Below are 18986 nucleotides of genomic sequence, written 5' to 3' on the forward strand. Positions count from 1 at the left end.
GCTAAATATATTAAGAGTTGACGATTACCAGATGAACATCGCACAGCCTTGACAGTCAGACTAGAGACACAAGAAAGGACATAAGTTAGATTAGGTGTACTCCCTTCTCACATAGGAAAGGGGCAGATAGTTTTAGCTTAGATATGGGAATCATACAATGGACAAAGAGGGGGCTTTGATGAAACACAAACAGTCTTGAGCTGTGAGAACCAAGGTCTTTGCGTACATGTTTTAATTTTGATTGGATAATATAGTTATGTATACGTCCTTTAGAATAATTGGTTGGCAAAATCACACGTTTATGTACTCTATAGAATAGTTTTAACATGGTACCTGTGTGTCGGTTACCGATTGGATGTATTCAAATGTACTCAAATGTATTATGATAAGAAAAAGTATAAAAGTAATGAAATGTAATCAGTCAGGGAGCTGGGTCTTCATTCTTAGGAATGATTGCGGCTCCCTTGCATATGCTTGAATAAAACCGGTTAAAAGAAGCCTGAGTCTCTGTGGTCTTTGTGGGATCAGGGATTGTAATTTCTCCTCTTCAACTGGCCTATGTGGTAGTTGCTGGATTGGAGGGAGTACCGTCTTCAGATGAGGAAACATTTTTCACCCATGGGGTTATAGGGGTCTGAAAATCATTGCCTGAAAGGGTAGTAGGGGCAAAAACCCTCAATATTTAAAAGGTGTCTGGATATGCACTTCAAGTGCGGCAACCCGCAGGGCTATGAAAGAGATGCTGGACAGTGGGATTAGGCTGGGTGGCTCGTTATTATGCTGGCGCAGACACGATGGGTTAAGTGGCTTCTTTCTGTGCTGTAAACCTTCCATGATTCTATAAGGAGACGTTTAACAGGATTTTACTGGGTCATCAAAAATACTAGGGGTAGGGAAGAGGAAAGAATGAAAGAACTTGCCTCTCTTCAGCACCTCTCACAAACTAGGATGCCTCAAAGTACTTTATAGCCACTGAAGTACTTTTGAAGTGTAGAGACTGTTGTAATGTGGGAAACAAGGCAGCCAATTTGAGCATAAGCTCCCACAAAAACAATTAAATAAATGGCCAGGTGATCTGTTCTTTTCGACGGAGTTGGTTGAGGGATAAATATTGACCAGGACACAATGCAGAACTCTACTGCTCTTCTTTGAACAGTGTCGTGGGATTGTTGATGTCCGCTTGAGAGGGCAGACACGGCTTAATGTTTCATCTGAAAGACATCACTTCTGACAATGCAGCACTCTCTTAAGACTACACTGCAAATGCCAACTTAGATTACGTGCTCAGGTCTCTGAGACCTGAACCCGCGGCATTCTGAGGTGAGGTTTCACTGGGGCACTGAAGATAAACCATCAACTACCAATTTATATGACAGGCCCTATACAGCAATTAAGGCATTCTCTCTTTACATTTTAAACACTTAAGACTTGCACAGAGCGTATAATATCCTTTGATTTCTATCAAATTGTTGTCCTTTATATTGTTTCATATTGATTTTTATTTGTTTTTGAAATTGAGGAATGATTACTGAGAAGTGTTGGGGAAACTGTAGGAAATAAAAAGCCAAATGGCAATGCTGTATTAAATATTGGGTATCATTAAAGCTGCAATGCACCATGAACAGTTTTCACTGGTGAAACAGTGGCAGCAATGCACCATAGCAAAAGTAACATTTACTTCACCAGGAGATTTTGGATTTTAAACGTACTTCCCAAAGCGCTATCATCTCACTTTCAGTCCTTTCCTTCCAAGTTTTTCTTTCCAAGTTAATCCTTCATATTAGTATTCCCTCTTAAGTTGGAACAGTGGCACTTTACAACCCATAGGAATGGTCTATGTGTGTGTGTGTGTGTGTCTTGGTCAACCCACCATTTTTTACATAAAGGGCATGGGCCCAGCAGCTTTCACCTCCTGCACTACTTGGGGAAGCTCAAGTTCAAAACTTCCGCATCACTGCTATACAAGCAAAGCCCCCAAGGGCTTTAATCAAGAACACAGCTACTTTCCTCCTCTCCTGCCCTGAAGGTATTTGTTCTGGGACAGTTCCACAGCAGCCAGCTTCCTTCCACTTTCTTGCAAGAGCCCAGATAGACAATTCAATTGTGGGAAGTGTCCTGTCCTCACACACCACTAACACAAACTTTTTAGCAGGGTTCACTGGCCAGCAAACTGACAGGTGTATCTCTCAATAGCTCTGAGGCACTAAGGCCAATTATTGCACATGGTATGACCAGCACAGACCAGCATCAATGCTAAAGCCCTCAAACTGATGTGGATCATCTGCATACTGTTTGCCAGTGGAACTATTAAGGGGCAATTACTCAGGAATACGGCTAGTGGGAAGGCTCACCCAGATGATAATTCCAGTTAAATTAATCATAGCATAACAGTGATGAATATTGGATGGAACTAAATAGATTTGGACCAGCTAATGCCACATTCAAAAGCATCTACAATTGGAGCTTCCTGTAATGAAACTGAGCACATCATGACTTCTCAGCAAGAAAGCACAGTGACATTAGGAGGACCACATACTCAACGATCTGGTGGTAGTTGTCATTACTCAATTGGGCATTTGTAGATATTGACCATTTAGATCTCCCAAAGCCATCAGCAGGTTCTGGCCATCTTTGAAGCTTCCTCTTTTGTGGGTGGGGTTTGTTATTCTAATCTCTTTGAAATGTCCCGTACTCCAAACAAATCGTCCTATGCCTACCTGTGACTGCACGTTAGCTCCAACTTGAGAACCCTGGTAAGAATCCCCATTCAGTGACTGCATGTTCATGAATAAGTCTCCAGAGTTTGGCATGTTAAAAGAACCAGAAGAACCTGGAAAGGAAAGAGTCAGGTACCTGAATCACGCACAGATCGCACACAGTACCGTCCCCCCTTGAGCCAAGCACAGAGACAAGCTGAAAGTGCCAACAGGAAGGGGTTAGTTGAGAAACAAAGCTGCATGCAGTCAAAATGCCCAGATTAAAACTTTCAACATGCTCACAATATCTGTTAAATAGTTACATGCAAGGGTTCATTTTTGTTTACTCATTCATTTACTTAATTAATAGTAGGAAAAATAACTTTTCAGTTGAGAGCAATTAGGTTTTATTGTTTAGACAGCATCGAACCTAGTTTAAGAGTACCTTGAAAAATATTTTAAAAGTCAAGACATCATGCAGAATTAGTAACTTTAGGACAAGAATGAAGTAGTCACACAATGCACCTGGACCATCACAAAGTTTGGCAAGAGTCCTCTATAGCTCTAATCTACTGTAGGTTGTGTATAATGTCACTGTGTTTGTTACAGGAAGCCTGGTCCATGGTAAAACACCCAAAAAAAAGCCAAACCTGGATCAGCACATCTCCACTAACCAAAGAACATTGCAACAAGCTGTTACAGTTTGTATATTACTAATGGTGCACTTACTTTAATCTTTACCAAAGCAGCCTAAAGATTTTGGCCAAAAGTTCGCCGAAGCTGGTGTACCCATATGCTGCTGTTTACAGTCTGTGTCCATAGCTAATAAGGAAGCAGGAATGGATCTTCCACCTCAGCTGTACTTGAAGTTAAGCACCTCAAATAGAACTACCAGCCAGGGAGGCAAAGATAGCTGATTACTCCCAAACTGTGGTATTTGAGCATCACTAACTGAGAAAGGCTTAAACTGTAAGCCCATCTTCAAGGACTAAGGAAGAGAAATACATACTTAAAATGATTAATGACCACCAACCGAATTGCTCATGGTGCACCAGATATGAGAGGAGTTTATTTCACACCAATTAGTCTGCATAGGCCTAGACATGGATAACTCACGTGCAAGGTCTTGGTAAAAGCATGGTTTATGGAGCTCCAGCAAAGCAGCTAGCTGTCGATGAAGCCTTGTAACAGCAACACACTTGTACCTTCTACAAATAAGTTCCCAAGAAGTAGTAACATGCAGATGTCACACATCAGAAGCAAAGTACCAAGGGTAGCATTATTGCCAACTCAAGTCAGCAACATTCTTACATTGCATATTGGAGGAGAGAAATACCCTGGACCTGGCTTGAACATTGTGCACGAGTTCCACACACAATGGCAACAGATGGGACTGATGAACTGAGAATTAATTAAAGTGTAGGACAAGGTGATTTAGAATTCTGATACTCTTTGAAAGCTAACCTTGTGCATCAGTCTTCCTTGTTGCATTATTAGTAGCATTCAATGACATTTTCACCCTCCTGGTTAACCATCCTGGTGATAGAAATGAATGCTTCATGAGGCCTCTATTCAATAAAGATGTGGAGCATGCAGCAGAAAACTGCTCTGGAAATCCTGGAGGTGCAAGGGGAGTCACTCTAATCACTCCAATAGTATATTTGATCATTCCGGTTGTAACACATCAAATAAGCCCACAGCACTATGTTCAAGCCAATTGTAGCACACTAATTTCATCCATGGTGAAATGAATATAAGAACAAAATAGGAGGAGTGGGCAATTTTGGCCTTCAAGCTGTTCCGCCATTCAAGAAGATCTTCAACCTCAACTCCACTTTCCTGCACTGTCCACATATCCCTTAATTTCCTTAGCATCCAAAAACCTATCAAAGTCTGTCTTGAACATATAGATGGTTTAGCATGCACAGCTCTCTGCAGAAGAGAAGTGAGTGTACCATCTTGAGTTGACCTGATGCTGTCCCTTGCTGCTCGCAATTTTTCCCAGATGCTTGACACCCAACCTAGCACAAATCCTCAGTGCCCTCCTTGTGGGAGAAGCAACATTTGCCGCACCCATGCTCTGTTTTGTCCATACTTGGCACATGGACACAATGTGCTGTTAGCCCCATACCATGGCACATTAAGCATTGCATCTAGGAGCCTGACTGGCTGGCCGACTAAGCAAGTCTACAGAATATGTTGCCTCTTCATATTGCTGCAATTAGTAAATGGATTATATTGCAGACATCCCCTATGGTAGCCCAGAAGCAGCCAGTACCACAAGTCAGAGAGCCATGGTTAACTTGTTAGCCATCAACAGTCCCATTCCTAAGTTTAAGGTTAGCTGCAGATCTCCCTGAAGTATGGCACTGCAACTGCCTTCCTCATAAACCTGAATTTCTAGAGATAGTGTTCTCAGTCATTGTTCAGGTAGCTGTGTCTGGGCCTGTATATGTGATGAGAGGCATAGCAATATGTGTAGATCAAGGACATCTTTTGCGCTCTGACACTCTAGCTGCCTTCTCTGCTTATGATCATCCTGCTTCCATTGGTGGAAACAGCAATTTCTAGACTCCAGTAAGTAGGAACCTTGATTGGCCTAAAAAGAAAAATGAGCCCAACACATTATATAAAGTTACCACCTACATTCAGAATGCAATAACAGCATAGCACAAAGACTTTATTTAAGAAGTTTTCTGAGGATAAAGTAACTAAATATTTGAACTGCTGTATCCCTAATTATCAGTAATCCATTGTATAGGTAACATTGAAAGCAGCAATGTCATCCTCTTAATCTTTAACAATCAGCGACCATTCTTCATTCTTTCTCTGTCCAAACTTAGAATCCAGTACCTCAACCACATATACCCAATACTTGAAAGTGCAGCGATTGCCTAGATCCCAACATGCAAGGAACAGGATATTATTATGGGCATTGTATTTAATTAGCAACTGAGTGGCAATAATGATGGGGTTCATATTTCTAATGTCATTTACTGCCCAGTGTGGCTGGGAAAGTGCAAAATGCATGGAAAATCCTGCAGCAATTGGAATAATTGATGATCAGCAAAGTGACAACTCAGGGAATTGCTTCTCAGTTGCCAAGTGATACAAGTTCCAGGCTTAAAACTGATGATAACAGCTTCAAATGTTGTATCCAAAGTTAACTTTGCTGTAAAAAAATGCTTAGCTAATAGTGGATAAGGTGGTGTGTGCAACAAGCACAATCCTTTGAGTTCCTTATTACTGTTTATGAATGATCACACAGCATTGATTCACTAGAACTATAAATTAAAGGTTCCTATTGTGTACTTTTATTTTTATTTAACCAGGAAGAGCATTTAGAATTACCCTCCATAAGTAATTATTTTTAACTTCTGAAAGACAGAAATCATCATAACTTCAGCTAGCAAGTGACAAGCTGCAGGCTGGTATACTCTCTCTCTCTGTCTCCAAAACCCACTTCCCTGTGGGACAGCAGCAAGCAAAACCATCACAAACAGATGAAGTCCCCCAAAACATAGGGACAAGAGTTGACAGGAGAGGCAGTCCTGTGACATTCTACTACCTGACAGGGAGGCATCATAACATGCAACTTCTAAATGAACACATTGGGTAGAGTTTTCTGCCTGTCGGGCGGGCGGGGAGCAGATCCCCGCCAGAGAAGCGGGCCGCGCTGCCATTTTACTTGGGTGGGCCAATTAAGGCCTGCCCAGCTTGACGTCCGTCGGGAAGCATTATGCACTTCCTGTGCGGGCAGGGGGGGAATTCCCCAAAAGCGAGAGTGCGCTCTTTCACGCATGCGCACGAAAGTGCGCACACCTCCCTAAGGCTAAGTGCAGGCTCAGGGAGATCACTTAAACTTTTAGAAGCATTAAAAATAGAAAATAAAATTCCCTAACATGTCCCCCTCATGTGACGATGGGACATGATCATAATTTACATAATAAGTTTATTAAACTTTTAAAAACCTTACAAGAAACCTCATCCCGCCGCTGGATGAGGTTTCATGTTTTTTCTATTTGCCGCCGGGGCTCCTGGCCTACCCGCCAACCTTAAGGTTGGACGGGCAGGTCCTTTAATTGTATAATTGATCCTGTCAATGGCCTCAATTGGGCATTAACAGGTCGGCGGGCGCACAGCTGATTTTGCTGCGGGCCCACCTTTCTGAAGATTTAAATGGGGCGGGATGACGTCGGGGGTTCCGCCTGACATCATCCCGCGTCATTTTACATGTCGGCGAGCAGGCCCCGCCCCCTGCTCACCGACGGCAAAATTCAGCCCATTATTTATTCCACGATAGTCTCAGAAAACACAATCACACTCTGGCTATCTTTGCACCAAAACATATTCACAGTAATACAATTTTCTTTCTCACTTTATCTCGTGTTTTTCAACTATTATCACCATCTTGCCATGCTCCTCTTTCAGATTTCCTCATACAGGAAAGCATATAAAACTCTGCTATTCCTTCCTTAGCTATTCTCCATGCTTCACTTGAGATGTCTCTGATGGTTTTCAGGCAGCAGATCTCTGCCTTGACAAAGTTTCATACTACCCTCCCAAAGAACTGACTGGATACATCATATATACGTTGGCTTTTGGTGTTAGTCATGTGGGAATTCCAACCCATGAAACAGAGTGCCAGGAAGTGGGAATGCTATAGTGGTATTGGTTAACTACATTTTGGCAACTCTTAAAAGCTTCAAATTTTCCTATCCCATGACAATTGCTAAATCAAACTAATGAAGATGAAGAAACATTAAAACATAAATGAAACCACTGCAGACTAATAAAGCCCTTGTGAGTTAATGTAAAATGTGAATTAATGTTTGAGATGACTCAGCAACTTAATTATTAAATATATTGGGCAGCTGAACCACAAAAACCTGAAAATCTGATTTCAAATTGTTGTAAGTTAGCTAATCTAAATGGGGCTGACAGTACAAGGAAACAACAGGTCTCAGTTCCACAGGCTAGTGAGAGCAAAATTAAACCAGGGCCTGGGCTTTCTGGCCCCGCTGTGGGACCTGTTGCGGAGTTGCGGCAGGCTTTTATGGGACTGGAAGATCCCAACAGTGAGCTGGACGAAAAAACCCTGGCCCAGGTCTCCTGTCCCGGAGGGGAAAAAGACATTTGTGTATGTTGTATGAGGACTAGATTGGTTCAGCTGTAAAATAAGTGAGAAGCAAGAAATTGGGATAGCACCGTGTTATAAGAAGTCACACGCGATCCAATACTGAAATAAAGCTGATGATGTACTATGTTTTTCAGAATCGGAAAGTGATTTGATTGTAGTTATATGGAACAGCACAGCCTAGTTTCATGTTGAGGAAGATCTCCCTGTATTAATATCTGGTATTGAGGAAGATCCCGTTCCTGTATTAATATCTGGTGTTGAGGAAGATCCCATTCCTGTATTAATATCTAGTATTGAGGAAGATCCCGTTCCTGTATTAATATCTGGTGTTGAGGAAGATCCCGTTCCTGTATTAATATCTGGTGTTGAGGAAGATCCCGTTCCTGTATTAATATCTGGTATTGAGGAAGATCCCGTTCCTGTATTAATATCTGGTGTTGAGGAAGATCCCATTCCTGTATTAATATCTGGTATTGAGGAAGATCCCGTTCCTGTATTAATATCTGGTGTTGAGGAAGATCCCGTTCCTGTATTAATATCTGGTGTTGAGGAAGGTCCTGTTCCTGTATTAATATCTGGTGTTGAGGGAGATCCCATTCCTGTATTAATGTCTAGTGTTGAGGAACAAACCTCCCTGTATTAATATCTGATGTTGAGGACATTTCCCTCCCTGTATTAATATCAGGTGTTGAGTAAGAAACTTCCCTGTATTAATATCTGGTGTTGAGGAAGTTTCCCTCCCTGTATTAATATCTGGTGTTGAGGAAGAAACCTCCCTGTATTAATATCTGGTGTTGAGGAAGTTTCCCTCCCTGTATTAATATCTGGTGTTGAGGAAGTTTCTCTCCCAGTATTAATATCTGGTGTTGAGGAAGAAACTTCCCTGTATTAATATCTGGTGTTGAGGAAGATCCCCTCCATGTATTAACTGTCTAGTGTTGAGGAAGAAACCTCCCTGTATTAATATCTGGTGTTGAGGGAGATCCCCTCCATTTATTAATTGTCTACTGTTGAGGAAGAAACCTCCCTGTATTAATATCTGGTGTTGAGGAAGAAACCTCCCTGTATAAATATCTGGTGTTGAGGAAGATCCTGTTCCTGTACTAATATCTGCTGTTGAGGAAGATCCCGTTCCTGTATTAACATCTGGTGTTGAGGAAGTAACCTCCCTGTATTAATATCTGGTGTTGAGGAAGATCCCATTCCTGTATTAATATCTGGTGTTGAGGAAGATCCCGTTCCTCTATTAATATCTTGTGTTGAGAAAGAAACCTCCCTGTATTAATATCTGTTGAGGAAGAAACCTCCCTGTATTAATATCTGGTGCTGAGGAAGATCCCATTCCTGTATTAATACCTGGTGTTGTTTAAGATCCACTCCCTGTATTAATACTTGGTGTTGTGTAAGATGCGCTCCCTGTATTAAAATCTGGTTTTGAGGAAGATGTGCTCACTGTATTAATGTCTGGTGTCGCGAAAGATGCGGTCTCTATATTAATGTCTGATGTTGAGGAAGATGTATTCCCTATCAATATCTGATGCTGAAGAGGATCCCTCTGTATTATATTAAGCCCAAAGGTTTGTAATGTTGAAGATAAAGAACCCTGATTAACCTCTGTAAGACAAAGGGGGAAGTCTTGGAGCTGGAGTACTTAACAGCCATTTTCATTGCATGCATTTGAATTTCTGTAGTGAAGTGGTTATCACATTCACCTACATAAATGCAAGCTATTTAATCATTGGGGAAGCCTGAGGGGGACCCAAATATGGATTTGTTTTCCCATGACCTCTGTCTCAGAATCTATGTGGAGTAGACTCTTCTGGCAGGCTGCTGCAGGAGAGTTTTGATCAAACATTTCTCCGGTCCTTGAACCCTGGTTTCCAACAAAACTCTGGCATATACTTGAAAAGCTCAGGTAGCATGGACATGTATCAATGTACATCAGGAAACTATATGAGGTGACTTTTCCATGTGTGATCATCAACCACCAATAAATGAATAAAACAAAAATAAAATCAATAAATAGAAAGGTATTTTCAAACACAAGGGACTAACCTGAAGAAAAGAAACACTGCAATTTTCTGCCTACAGTCAGCAGGAAAGCAGTGAGAGACAAGGAGGAAAATGAACTCCCAATAGGACAACTGGTGAAAGGCAACAGATCTGAATTCCAGTCAGGTGCATAGTTTTTTTTTTTGCTGGGTAACAATGTTGTTATGACTAGTGTATGAAGCAACATGCAGATGTCATGCAGTACATTGTAATTTATCTCTGGCAAGCCTCAGGAGAGACGATACCTGTGGCATATGTACAAAGGAGAACATACAACAAAGGCCAAGTTGAGGGAATTAAATAATACATGCAGCCTCCTCTGTTGTGTTGTTGAGGCATTGTGTGAATTGTGTTATAAAAGCTTGAATATAATGCACTGCTGGGTTAACATATATCCAAGTCAATAGTTTGGTACATGAGTATTGCTGAAAAAGAGACATGCCTAAGCTTATCATCTTGCACTGATCAGGACACTTGCAGGAATACCAATATAAGGGGAAAACAAGAATTTATACTGTATCTGAAAAGAGTGCTGATTGGTTGGCAAGTGGTGATGCCATGGAGAATGCACCAATATTGGTAACGGACTGTATTGTTTGTACAGTGGGGGTGGGGGAGTAGGTGGTTGTACTTTCTGTATCCCACCCCTCCCAAACATCTCTTAAACAATGACCATATTACACACTTGTTAGCTCACAGCATTGATTTTACAGACTATGAAACTATGGGCAGAATTTTTCGTCCCACGGGTGGGTGCACACCGGACCCGAACAGGAGTGAAATAGTGCATGATGACATCAGGCGAGCGTCCCAACGTCATCGCACACTCGTGATCTTTTGGTTTGCAGGCGCGTGTGAGGGGCAGCAGCGTGCCTGCCGACAATTAAGAGGCCTATTAAGGCCCTTAAATAATTAACTAAGTTGCATTTTTCGCTGCCCGCTCAACAGTTCGGTTGGCGGGCAGGTGAATAGGCCAGGCGGCCGTTGCATTTTTAACAAAACCTCACCCACGCAGCTCTGTGCCTTCGGGGAGCTTTCAGTGTGTGCCTCCCCGCGCATGCGCACACTTCAGCGCTCGTGCTCCTCCCGCCCCCACCCCAGCAGCGCTGAGGCTCTTAGCGCATCTTTCATGCAGCTGGCCGTTAATTGGCCAGCCAGCGTGAAATCGCGGCCGGAGCCCGATCGCGGGCGGTGGTCAATCTCACAGCCGTTCCCAGGCCCATCCGCTGTGCCCGCTCAACGGGGGGAAAATCCTCCCCTATACTTTGGGCTTCATTTTCCTTCCAAAGCCAAATCAGCAAGATTAAGAGGGGACTATACAAAATCTAAGGTAGTTCTTGCACTGATATCACGACAGGAAATCAACTCAACACCCACTTGCACACCCCACTCCAACCACCTCCCCATTACCAGTCATTATGTCAGTGGAAAAGGCTTCCAGACAACCTCTAAATGTGAATTTCAACAGATAAATCAGATTTTAAAATATAAAAAATATGCTCTGACATAGAGGAATGTATACTTCACGCGCTTAACTTTACGTGAACGCTGTGGTGGCTCGATCTTTATACTGATCAGGCTTGTCATTACCTTACATTACTGTCACCAGGCAGTAGGTAATAAATATACTCATTTCAAAACCCAAAAATTAAGCTAATAGCATTACTTAAACAATGGTCACAAAAGTTTATGATGATTTTATTACTGTGGCTACGATTGTATTGTGAGAGACAACATAGTATCCAAATCGGGAGCCATGGATTAAGCAAATATAATTTACTCATGAGACATAGAAACATAGAAAATAGGAGCAGGAGTAGGCCAGACAGCCTCGCAAGCCTGCTCTGCCATTCAGTATGATCATGTTTGATCCTCTATCTCAATGCCACACTCCCACTCTCTCCCCAAACCCCTTGACACCTTTAGAGTCTAGAAATGTATCTATTTCCTTCTTAAATATATTCAGTGACTTGGACCCCACAGCCTTCTATGGTAGAGGATTCCACAGGTTCACCACCCTGAGTGAAGAAGTTTCTCCTCATCTAAATGGCCTACCCTGTATCCTGAGATTGTGACCCTTTGTTCTAGACCCTTCCCCCTGCAGCCAGAGGAAACTTCATCTCTACATCCAGTCTGTCCAGTCCTGTCAGAATTTTATATATTTCATTGAGATCTCTTCTCATTGTTCTAAACTCCAGCGAATACAGGCCTAGTCAACCCAATCTCTCCTCATACAATAATCCTGCCATCCCAGAAATTCAGTCTGGTGAACCTTCACTGCACTCCCTCCATGGCAAGTAACTCATTTCTTAGGGAAAGAAACCAAAATTGCACACAATACTCCAGGTGTGGTCTCATCAAGACCCCGTACAGCTGCAGTGAGACATCCTTACTCCAGTACTCAAGTCCCCTCACAATGAAGTCCAACATACCATTTGCCTTCTTAACTGCTTGCTTCACCTGCATGCTTGCTTTCAGTGATTGGTGTACAAGGACACCCAGGTCTCTTTGTACATCAACAATTCCCAATCTATCACCATTTAAATAATACTCTGCCATTCAGTTTTTCCTACCAAAGTGGACAACTTTGTACTTATCCATGTTATACTGCATCTGCCATGTATTTGCCCAATCAACTTGTCTAAATTGTCTTGAAGCCTCTTAACACCCTCCTCACCACTCACATTTCCAAGGAGTTTTGTGTTGTCAGCAAACTTGGAAATAGTACATTTGGTTTCACCATCCAAATCATTGATACATATCATGAATAGCTGGGGTCCCAAGCACTGATCCCTGCGGTACCCCACTAATCACAGCCTACCGCTCCAAAAAAAGATCCATTTATTCCTCCTCTCTGTTTCCTGCCTGCTAACCAATTCTCAATTCATGCCAAAAATTACCCCCAATCCCATGTGCTTTAATCTTGCACACTAACCTCTTATGTGGGACTATCAAAAGCTTTCTGAAAATCCAAATACACCACATCCACTGGTTCTCCCTCATCTATTCTGCTAGTTACATGCTCAAAAAAACTCCAGTACATTTGTCAAACATGATTTACCTTTCATAAATTCATGTTGACTTTGTCTAATCCCACTGATATTTCCCAAGTGTCCTGTTATCACATCCTTTATAATAGACTCCAGCATTTTCCTTACTAATGATATTAGGCTAACCGATCTATAATTCCCTCTCTCTTTTCTCCCTCTCTCCTTTTTTAATACGGGGGTTACATTTGCCAACCTCCAATCTGCCGGGACTGCTCCAGAATCTCCAGAATGTTGGAAGGTGACAACCAACACATCCACTATTTCCATGGCCATCTCCTTTAATATCCTAGGATGTAGATTATCAGGCCCTGGGGATTTCTCATATGTGCATATGTAGCTCGAGCTCAAGCATCTTCACAGTGCCACTCAATGAGTTCTTCCCACATGCTTCGATCGAAAAACATTCCTTTAAATTCACTCTGGGGAAAAGGGTAGCAGATCTGGATTGTAAAGAATTTTAATGCGGGACAAAAATTGGCAATGCTGCAGGCCGTTTCGGCAGATACCCAGAGGAACATTGCTCCCATTTTTGAATGGTGCGCCATTGGACAAGATCAGTCTGCAAATTCTGATGACGCCAACATTACGACATGCTACGAGGTATCCAATGTTATGAGGTATACTTTATGTTGTGGAAGCCATCTAACCCTCCAAATTTAACAATATAAATAAGTTATAATGAATAACACACCTCAAAAAATGAACATTATGTAGAATTATAGTGTTTGCAATGCTTACTCCCAATATAATCGTCCTTCAACAACACATGGGATAATTTGAAATCTGACACTCAGTTTGAATGCAATTCTTAGAACACAAGGTGTTTTCTCTTGTTAACTGAATATTGGAATATCTGAACAGCTGATTCCACAACAACTCTCTGCCTCTCTACTTTTATACATGTGAGGTTGTCAGGGAGACTTACCTGAATTGGGCGTGGAAGGGGAGTTTGCCTGACTCCCTTGATGGGCTACCACAGTTGTGGCATCTGCCGCAGTTTTGGCTGCATAAAGATTGGCCTCCTCCTGGAATTTGCCAATGTTTTTCTTATACCTGATTCGCTTATTACCAAACCAATTCGACACCTGTTGATTGAAAGACAAGGTAAATTAATGAAAGACATTCAACTAATCAAATTAAAGGCAAAGTAAATTAGCAGGTAGTACAGGATTCTTTGCAATGTTTATTAAAATCATTAAAGGATGTGCCATTAAATGTACATCAAATAGAAAGTTACTTTACAAATGGTATTTCTGAATTAAAGATTTTTTGCTCCTCTACATCCGATGGTGCAGTCGCATACTCGAGAGTGGTTCTGTGGGTACCAGTTCCCCTCCAATGCCTTGTCAAAATGGCTAATCTTCACTGAAAGCCAAGATGCAAGTATTGTCAGATTTTTTTTTTAAACGGAGGTCATCACCCAACATCCGCTTTTCTGCAAGGATCAGTAGATAGTGAACAGGATGAAGAAAGTTTTTTCCCCCTTCACGTCATTGGGTTCTGAAACCAATTGTACTGTCTTACTGCTAAACCCAAATGAAATTAGCTAATTTGGCAGATGGGGGAGTGCAGGGATGCCTTTCCTGTTCAATTCTTGACACTTCATGACTATCATTTTTTATTTTGTTACTTAGCTTGAAAATCAAACATTCCAGTCAACGTAACTGAGGACCTTCCTCGTATTAAAGCAATTACACGCTACCTGCCAATGCAGTACACAATAGAAATTAAGTGTTTTCTTTCAGTTGGGTCTCATACAGAGAGGGTGATTACTGATAACTAATTAATAATCATAATTTTGTGAATGGCTGCTCCACATTCACATTTATATACCCTCCTGGGTCCTTAGCTTCTATGGGCAGCACTTCAGCAGAGTCTAAATACACCTTTCATTATGGACAGCCCCAAGCCCCAGATATTACAATTAAAAGTAGTTTTCCAAGATGGGGTCAAAAGGCACTCTTCCCATTCATCTGACCAGTCAGGTTTTTTTTGGTTTTGGTAAATAACAATGAGGTCCTACAATGCCATCGTATGCAGTAGGCACTGAATTTCTGCAACATCATTCCAAATTACACTCGCATGGACAGATGGAGATCAGATGTAAAGAGCAGGGTGACTGATGTGAAATTCTGAATCCATTTTGGGAAGTAAGAAAGACTCAAATAAAAGAATATTAAGGTTTGGGCATGAAGTAAACTAGTGAGTCAAATTCAGATCCAATGTCTAAAGTAGGTGTGGAGGGGATAAGGGCAAGGTGTAGAGAAGAGAAATAATCAACATTGCAAGACCTACTTGATGTGTGATAAATGTGTACTTGTCTTGCAAGTAGGGAGGAGACATCCATCAAATTTCTCATGGGACCAATGTCCCATGTCCAACTTATATAGCATCTAATGAGGCTCAACTTGGCACTAGATTCAAATAGCCAAATTCCAATTAAAAAAAACTTGCCTTTATATGGCATTTCTAACAGGTTATGGGAGATTTGAGTACAAAATCAAGGCTGACGCTCCAGTGTAATTCTGCGAGTGCTGCACTGTCATAGGTGCACTCCTTCAGATGAGACATTAAATCAAGATCACATCAAAGTATTTGAATTAAATCTGGGCAATTCCCTTGGTGTATCTCACCATTATTTATCCCTCAATCAGGTGCAGTAGTACCACACTTCAGAAAAGCAATTCATGGGCTGTAAAGTGTTTTAAGATGTCTTGATGACAGCAAAAGCAACATATGTCAATACCAATTATATATAGTAATGACTGGGAGCTGGATTTAGGGGGTATAATTTCAAAGTTTGCAGATGACACAAACTTGTAAATGTAGCAAACATTGTGGAGGATAATAACAGTCTTCAGGTGGTCATAGACTGGTGCAATGGCAGATGAAATTTAATGCACAGCATGTGCAGTGATGCATTTTGAGGGGTAAAATGATGAGAGGCAATATAAACTAAATGGTACAATGTTAAAGTGGGTGTACAAACAGCGACTTTGGTTGTATACGCAAGTCTTTAAAAGTGGCAGGACAAGTTGATAAAGCTATTAAAATGCACGAAGAATCTTTGGCATAACAGAGGCATAAAGTATAAATGCCAGGTTATACTAAATCTTCAAAAATCTTAGGCCTCGACTGGAGTATTGTAGAGTATATTCTGGACACCATACTTTAGAAAGGACACTAAAGCCTCAGAGAAAACGCAGAGGACATTGACCAGATAGGTGCCAGGCACGAGGGACTTCAGTTATGTGGAAAGACTGGAGAAGTTGCGGTCATTGCTCTTAAAGCAGAGAAGTTTTAATGGAGATTTAATAGAGGCATTCAAAATTATATCAGATTTTGATAAGTGTTGCTAGAGAGAAACTAACTTTCACAGGCTGGAGGGTCAGTAATTAGAGGACACAGATTTAAAGTTAAAAAAAATGACAGGAGAGGGGGGAATTTTCTGTACTCAGTGAATTGTTATGATTTGAAATGCACTGCCTGAATGTGTAGTTGAAACAGCAACTTTCTAAAGGAAATTGGATCTCTACTTAAAAAGGAAAAAATGCAGAAGTATGGGGAAAGAGCAGGGGTGTGACTAATTGGTAATCCTTTTAGAGAGATGCACAGGCACAATTGCCTTTTTCTATGCTATGAGAGTCTAAATAAATCCATGTTCTTTCTTCCTTATTTAAAGAGGTGCAAAGTTCAAATAATTATCTGCTTACTTGCCCTCCTGAAAAATAAGACAGAAAAAGGAATTTGCATTTATAAAGTGCCTTTTATAACCACAGGACATGCCAAAGCAATTCACAGCCAATGAAGTACTTGCATTGTACTTTTTGTACGAAGCCCAGTCTACAGTCTGTGCTCTGCTATATAGGTACAACCACAAAGGTTGGTCCAATCCTTGAGGATGACAGCATTGTGCTCCTGATTGTACCTAGTTCTCAACAGTATCCAGATTAACTCCATAACTGATCCTGCTGCACACACATTGGCTGATCCTCTTCTCGTTAGGTTTTATTCATAGTACTGGCTAATGTCACCTGTATTCCTCCTATTGATAAACTCTATAGAAAAGTGCAAGCAGATCCCTCTGATTATTTTAGGCTCCATTTCAACATTGTTCATTCATCGTCACTGTCCACTCATTTCACTTAAACCGCTGTCATAGCCCTCATCATCTTCCTGCTACAGAAAGAGTTGCCTTCTAACAGATGATAGAACCTCAGGGTCCTTACAAGGTGACATAGCATAAAACCCTTTGAAAGCTCTAACAAAGCTTTCCCCAGATTCCTTAAGTAAATTTCAGTCGCAAACCTTCAATAAAATGAATGCCGCTATCAGCAGCAACCGGTTTGCCAGTTTCCATGAGTCTTTCATTTGTATGGTTTCAGAGTGCAACAGCAGCATGGAAGGTGAAATTTATAAAGTTAGGTACTATACTAATCTTTGTTCCCTGCACAAGGAAATTTCATGCACATGCAGACATTATGTTTCATCCTATGGACATGTACACTGATCTGGAAAATATAAACTTAAGTGTGTGTCACCTCAAGACCTGCCATGCAAAGGGCAGTGATGTTCTAATAACTTAACCAGTCAACATTCATTTTACTGACTAGTGAACGAAATCCCGTTTTCCTAACCATTCAGAGGAAGGGCTTACCAGTCCTTTTCTCTCAATTGTCCTTTTCATTGAAAGCGAACAACTCGCATTTTCACTCTTAGCAAATTCTTCTATAGAACTGCAGCTTTTAGTATAAAAGCATTGAAATACTAAAAATGATATTCAAATTTTATTTCATTTAAACAAATGGTTTTGAAAGAAAATTATGCTCTGGACTTGTGCAGTAAATACAAATATACTGTAGATTAGACAGCATTTTAAACAGCTCATTGCATTTTCACCAATCTGTACATACATAACAATAAATCCCCAGTTCCTGTCTACAAACCTTAGTTCCTTCTGTCACAATTTTCTGTTAGCCATTGTTGCAATTGCTATGTTAATATTTCCCATTTCGTTTTTTCTGTATTAACTGTCATGATGTAGTGCAGGCTCTGGCCACTAGTCTGCACTTTGGAGGTGAATTTGAAGTCTCCCAATTCTGTCATGGAATAATGGAGCACAGGGAAACACTGGTTCCATTGTGCCTATAGTAACATGTCCTTGCACGTAAATAAAACCCTAGATTGACCAACTGACTGTAGGCAATGCTATAGGCAATTTACAGGCAGCACAAATTTTTCTGAAATCATATTCCTTCTAAGGCACACGTTTTGAAAAGACTCTTAACTCAGTAAATTGGCAAGAGAGAAAGGGAATCTAACTAAAAATCCACCCTGTAGAAACCACTGCCAATCCTGTCAACAGGAGTGCTCAGTTATATTATTTTTCTATGATAAAATAAATATGTTCATGCTAATAGGAGGAGGCAATCGTGGCCCAATCTTTAATGTTAAGAAAACATTCTCTGTTGCCCAAGGAAATAGAAGATGCAGCATTGTTACTCAGCTAGTCAGTATTGATCTCATGGGCCCTGGTGCTAGTTTATCACAATCAAAATATTGTGCCCCACATGCTGAAACAGAGACATATTCTCCCCAAATGAGAATCTGAGAGGTAGATGTGTTAAAGCTGATTCAAAGTGAATGTCTGCTGAATTCTACTTTTATGAAGGGACAAATTTGCTTCAGATCCTGTACCCTGCTCGTCAACAGGCCAAAGTATGCTCTTATTTTAGTTGGTAGCTGCCCAGATACAAATGGAAGGCACTCCCTGTTTTGGTTTTGTTCTTACTTTTCCAGTCCATAAAAGTTGACTTCTGTGCAAATTACTGATAAAGAGGTGCTTCCATTAATCTAATGTTGCTGCAAATTGGTTTTAAGTACTTAATTCCAAGCAAATAAAAGGTCATATTTGCCCCCAGTACAAGTTTATGATTTGATCTACTTGCCTGAATGTCAAGATTCTTCATTCACACGATAACCTTCGCCCTTGATTTACTTTACCTCCTCACCCTCTTGGGTATCATGCATGTCTCGCTTTGTTGCTCT

The 18986-nt window shown here is 41.1% G+C and overlaps 1 protein-coding gene across 3 annotated transcripts in view; it reads right to left on the reverse strand.

The window, feature by feature from the left end:
* The window catches only part of pbx4 (pre-B-cell leukemia transcription factor 4), a 372521-nt gene that overhangs the window by 17478 nt on the left and 336057 nt on the right, over positions 1-18986 (reverse strand). For 2 of the 3 annotated variants that reach the window (XM_078531151.1, XM_078531150.1), the window contains exons 6-7: positions 13864-14023; positions 2718-2830 (exon numbers count right to left, since the gene is read on the reverse strand). In XM_078531151.1, coding sequence (XP_078387277.1) covers positions 2718-2830; positions 13864-14023 — 273 coding nt within the window. The remainder of the gene's footprint in view (positions 1-2717; positions 2831-13863; positions 14024-18986) is intronic. The other variant, XM_078531153.1, reaches the window with a different exon arrangement.

Source organism: Cetorhinus maximus, chromosome 28 (genome assembly GCF_964194155.1).
Source record: "Cetorhinus maximus chromosome 28, sCetMax3.hap1.1, whole genome shotgun sequence".
In the NCBI taxonomy this organism is placed as follows: domain Eukaryota; kingdom Metazoa; phylum Chordata; class Chondrichthyes; order Lamniformes; family Cetorhinidae; genus Cetorhinus; species Cetorhinus maximus.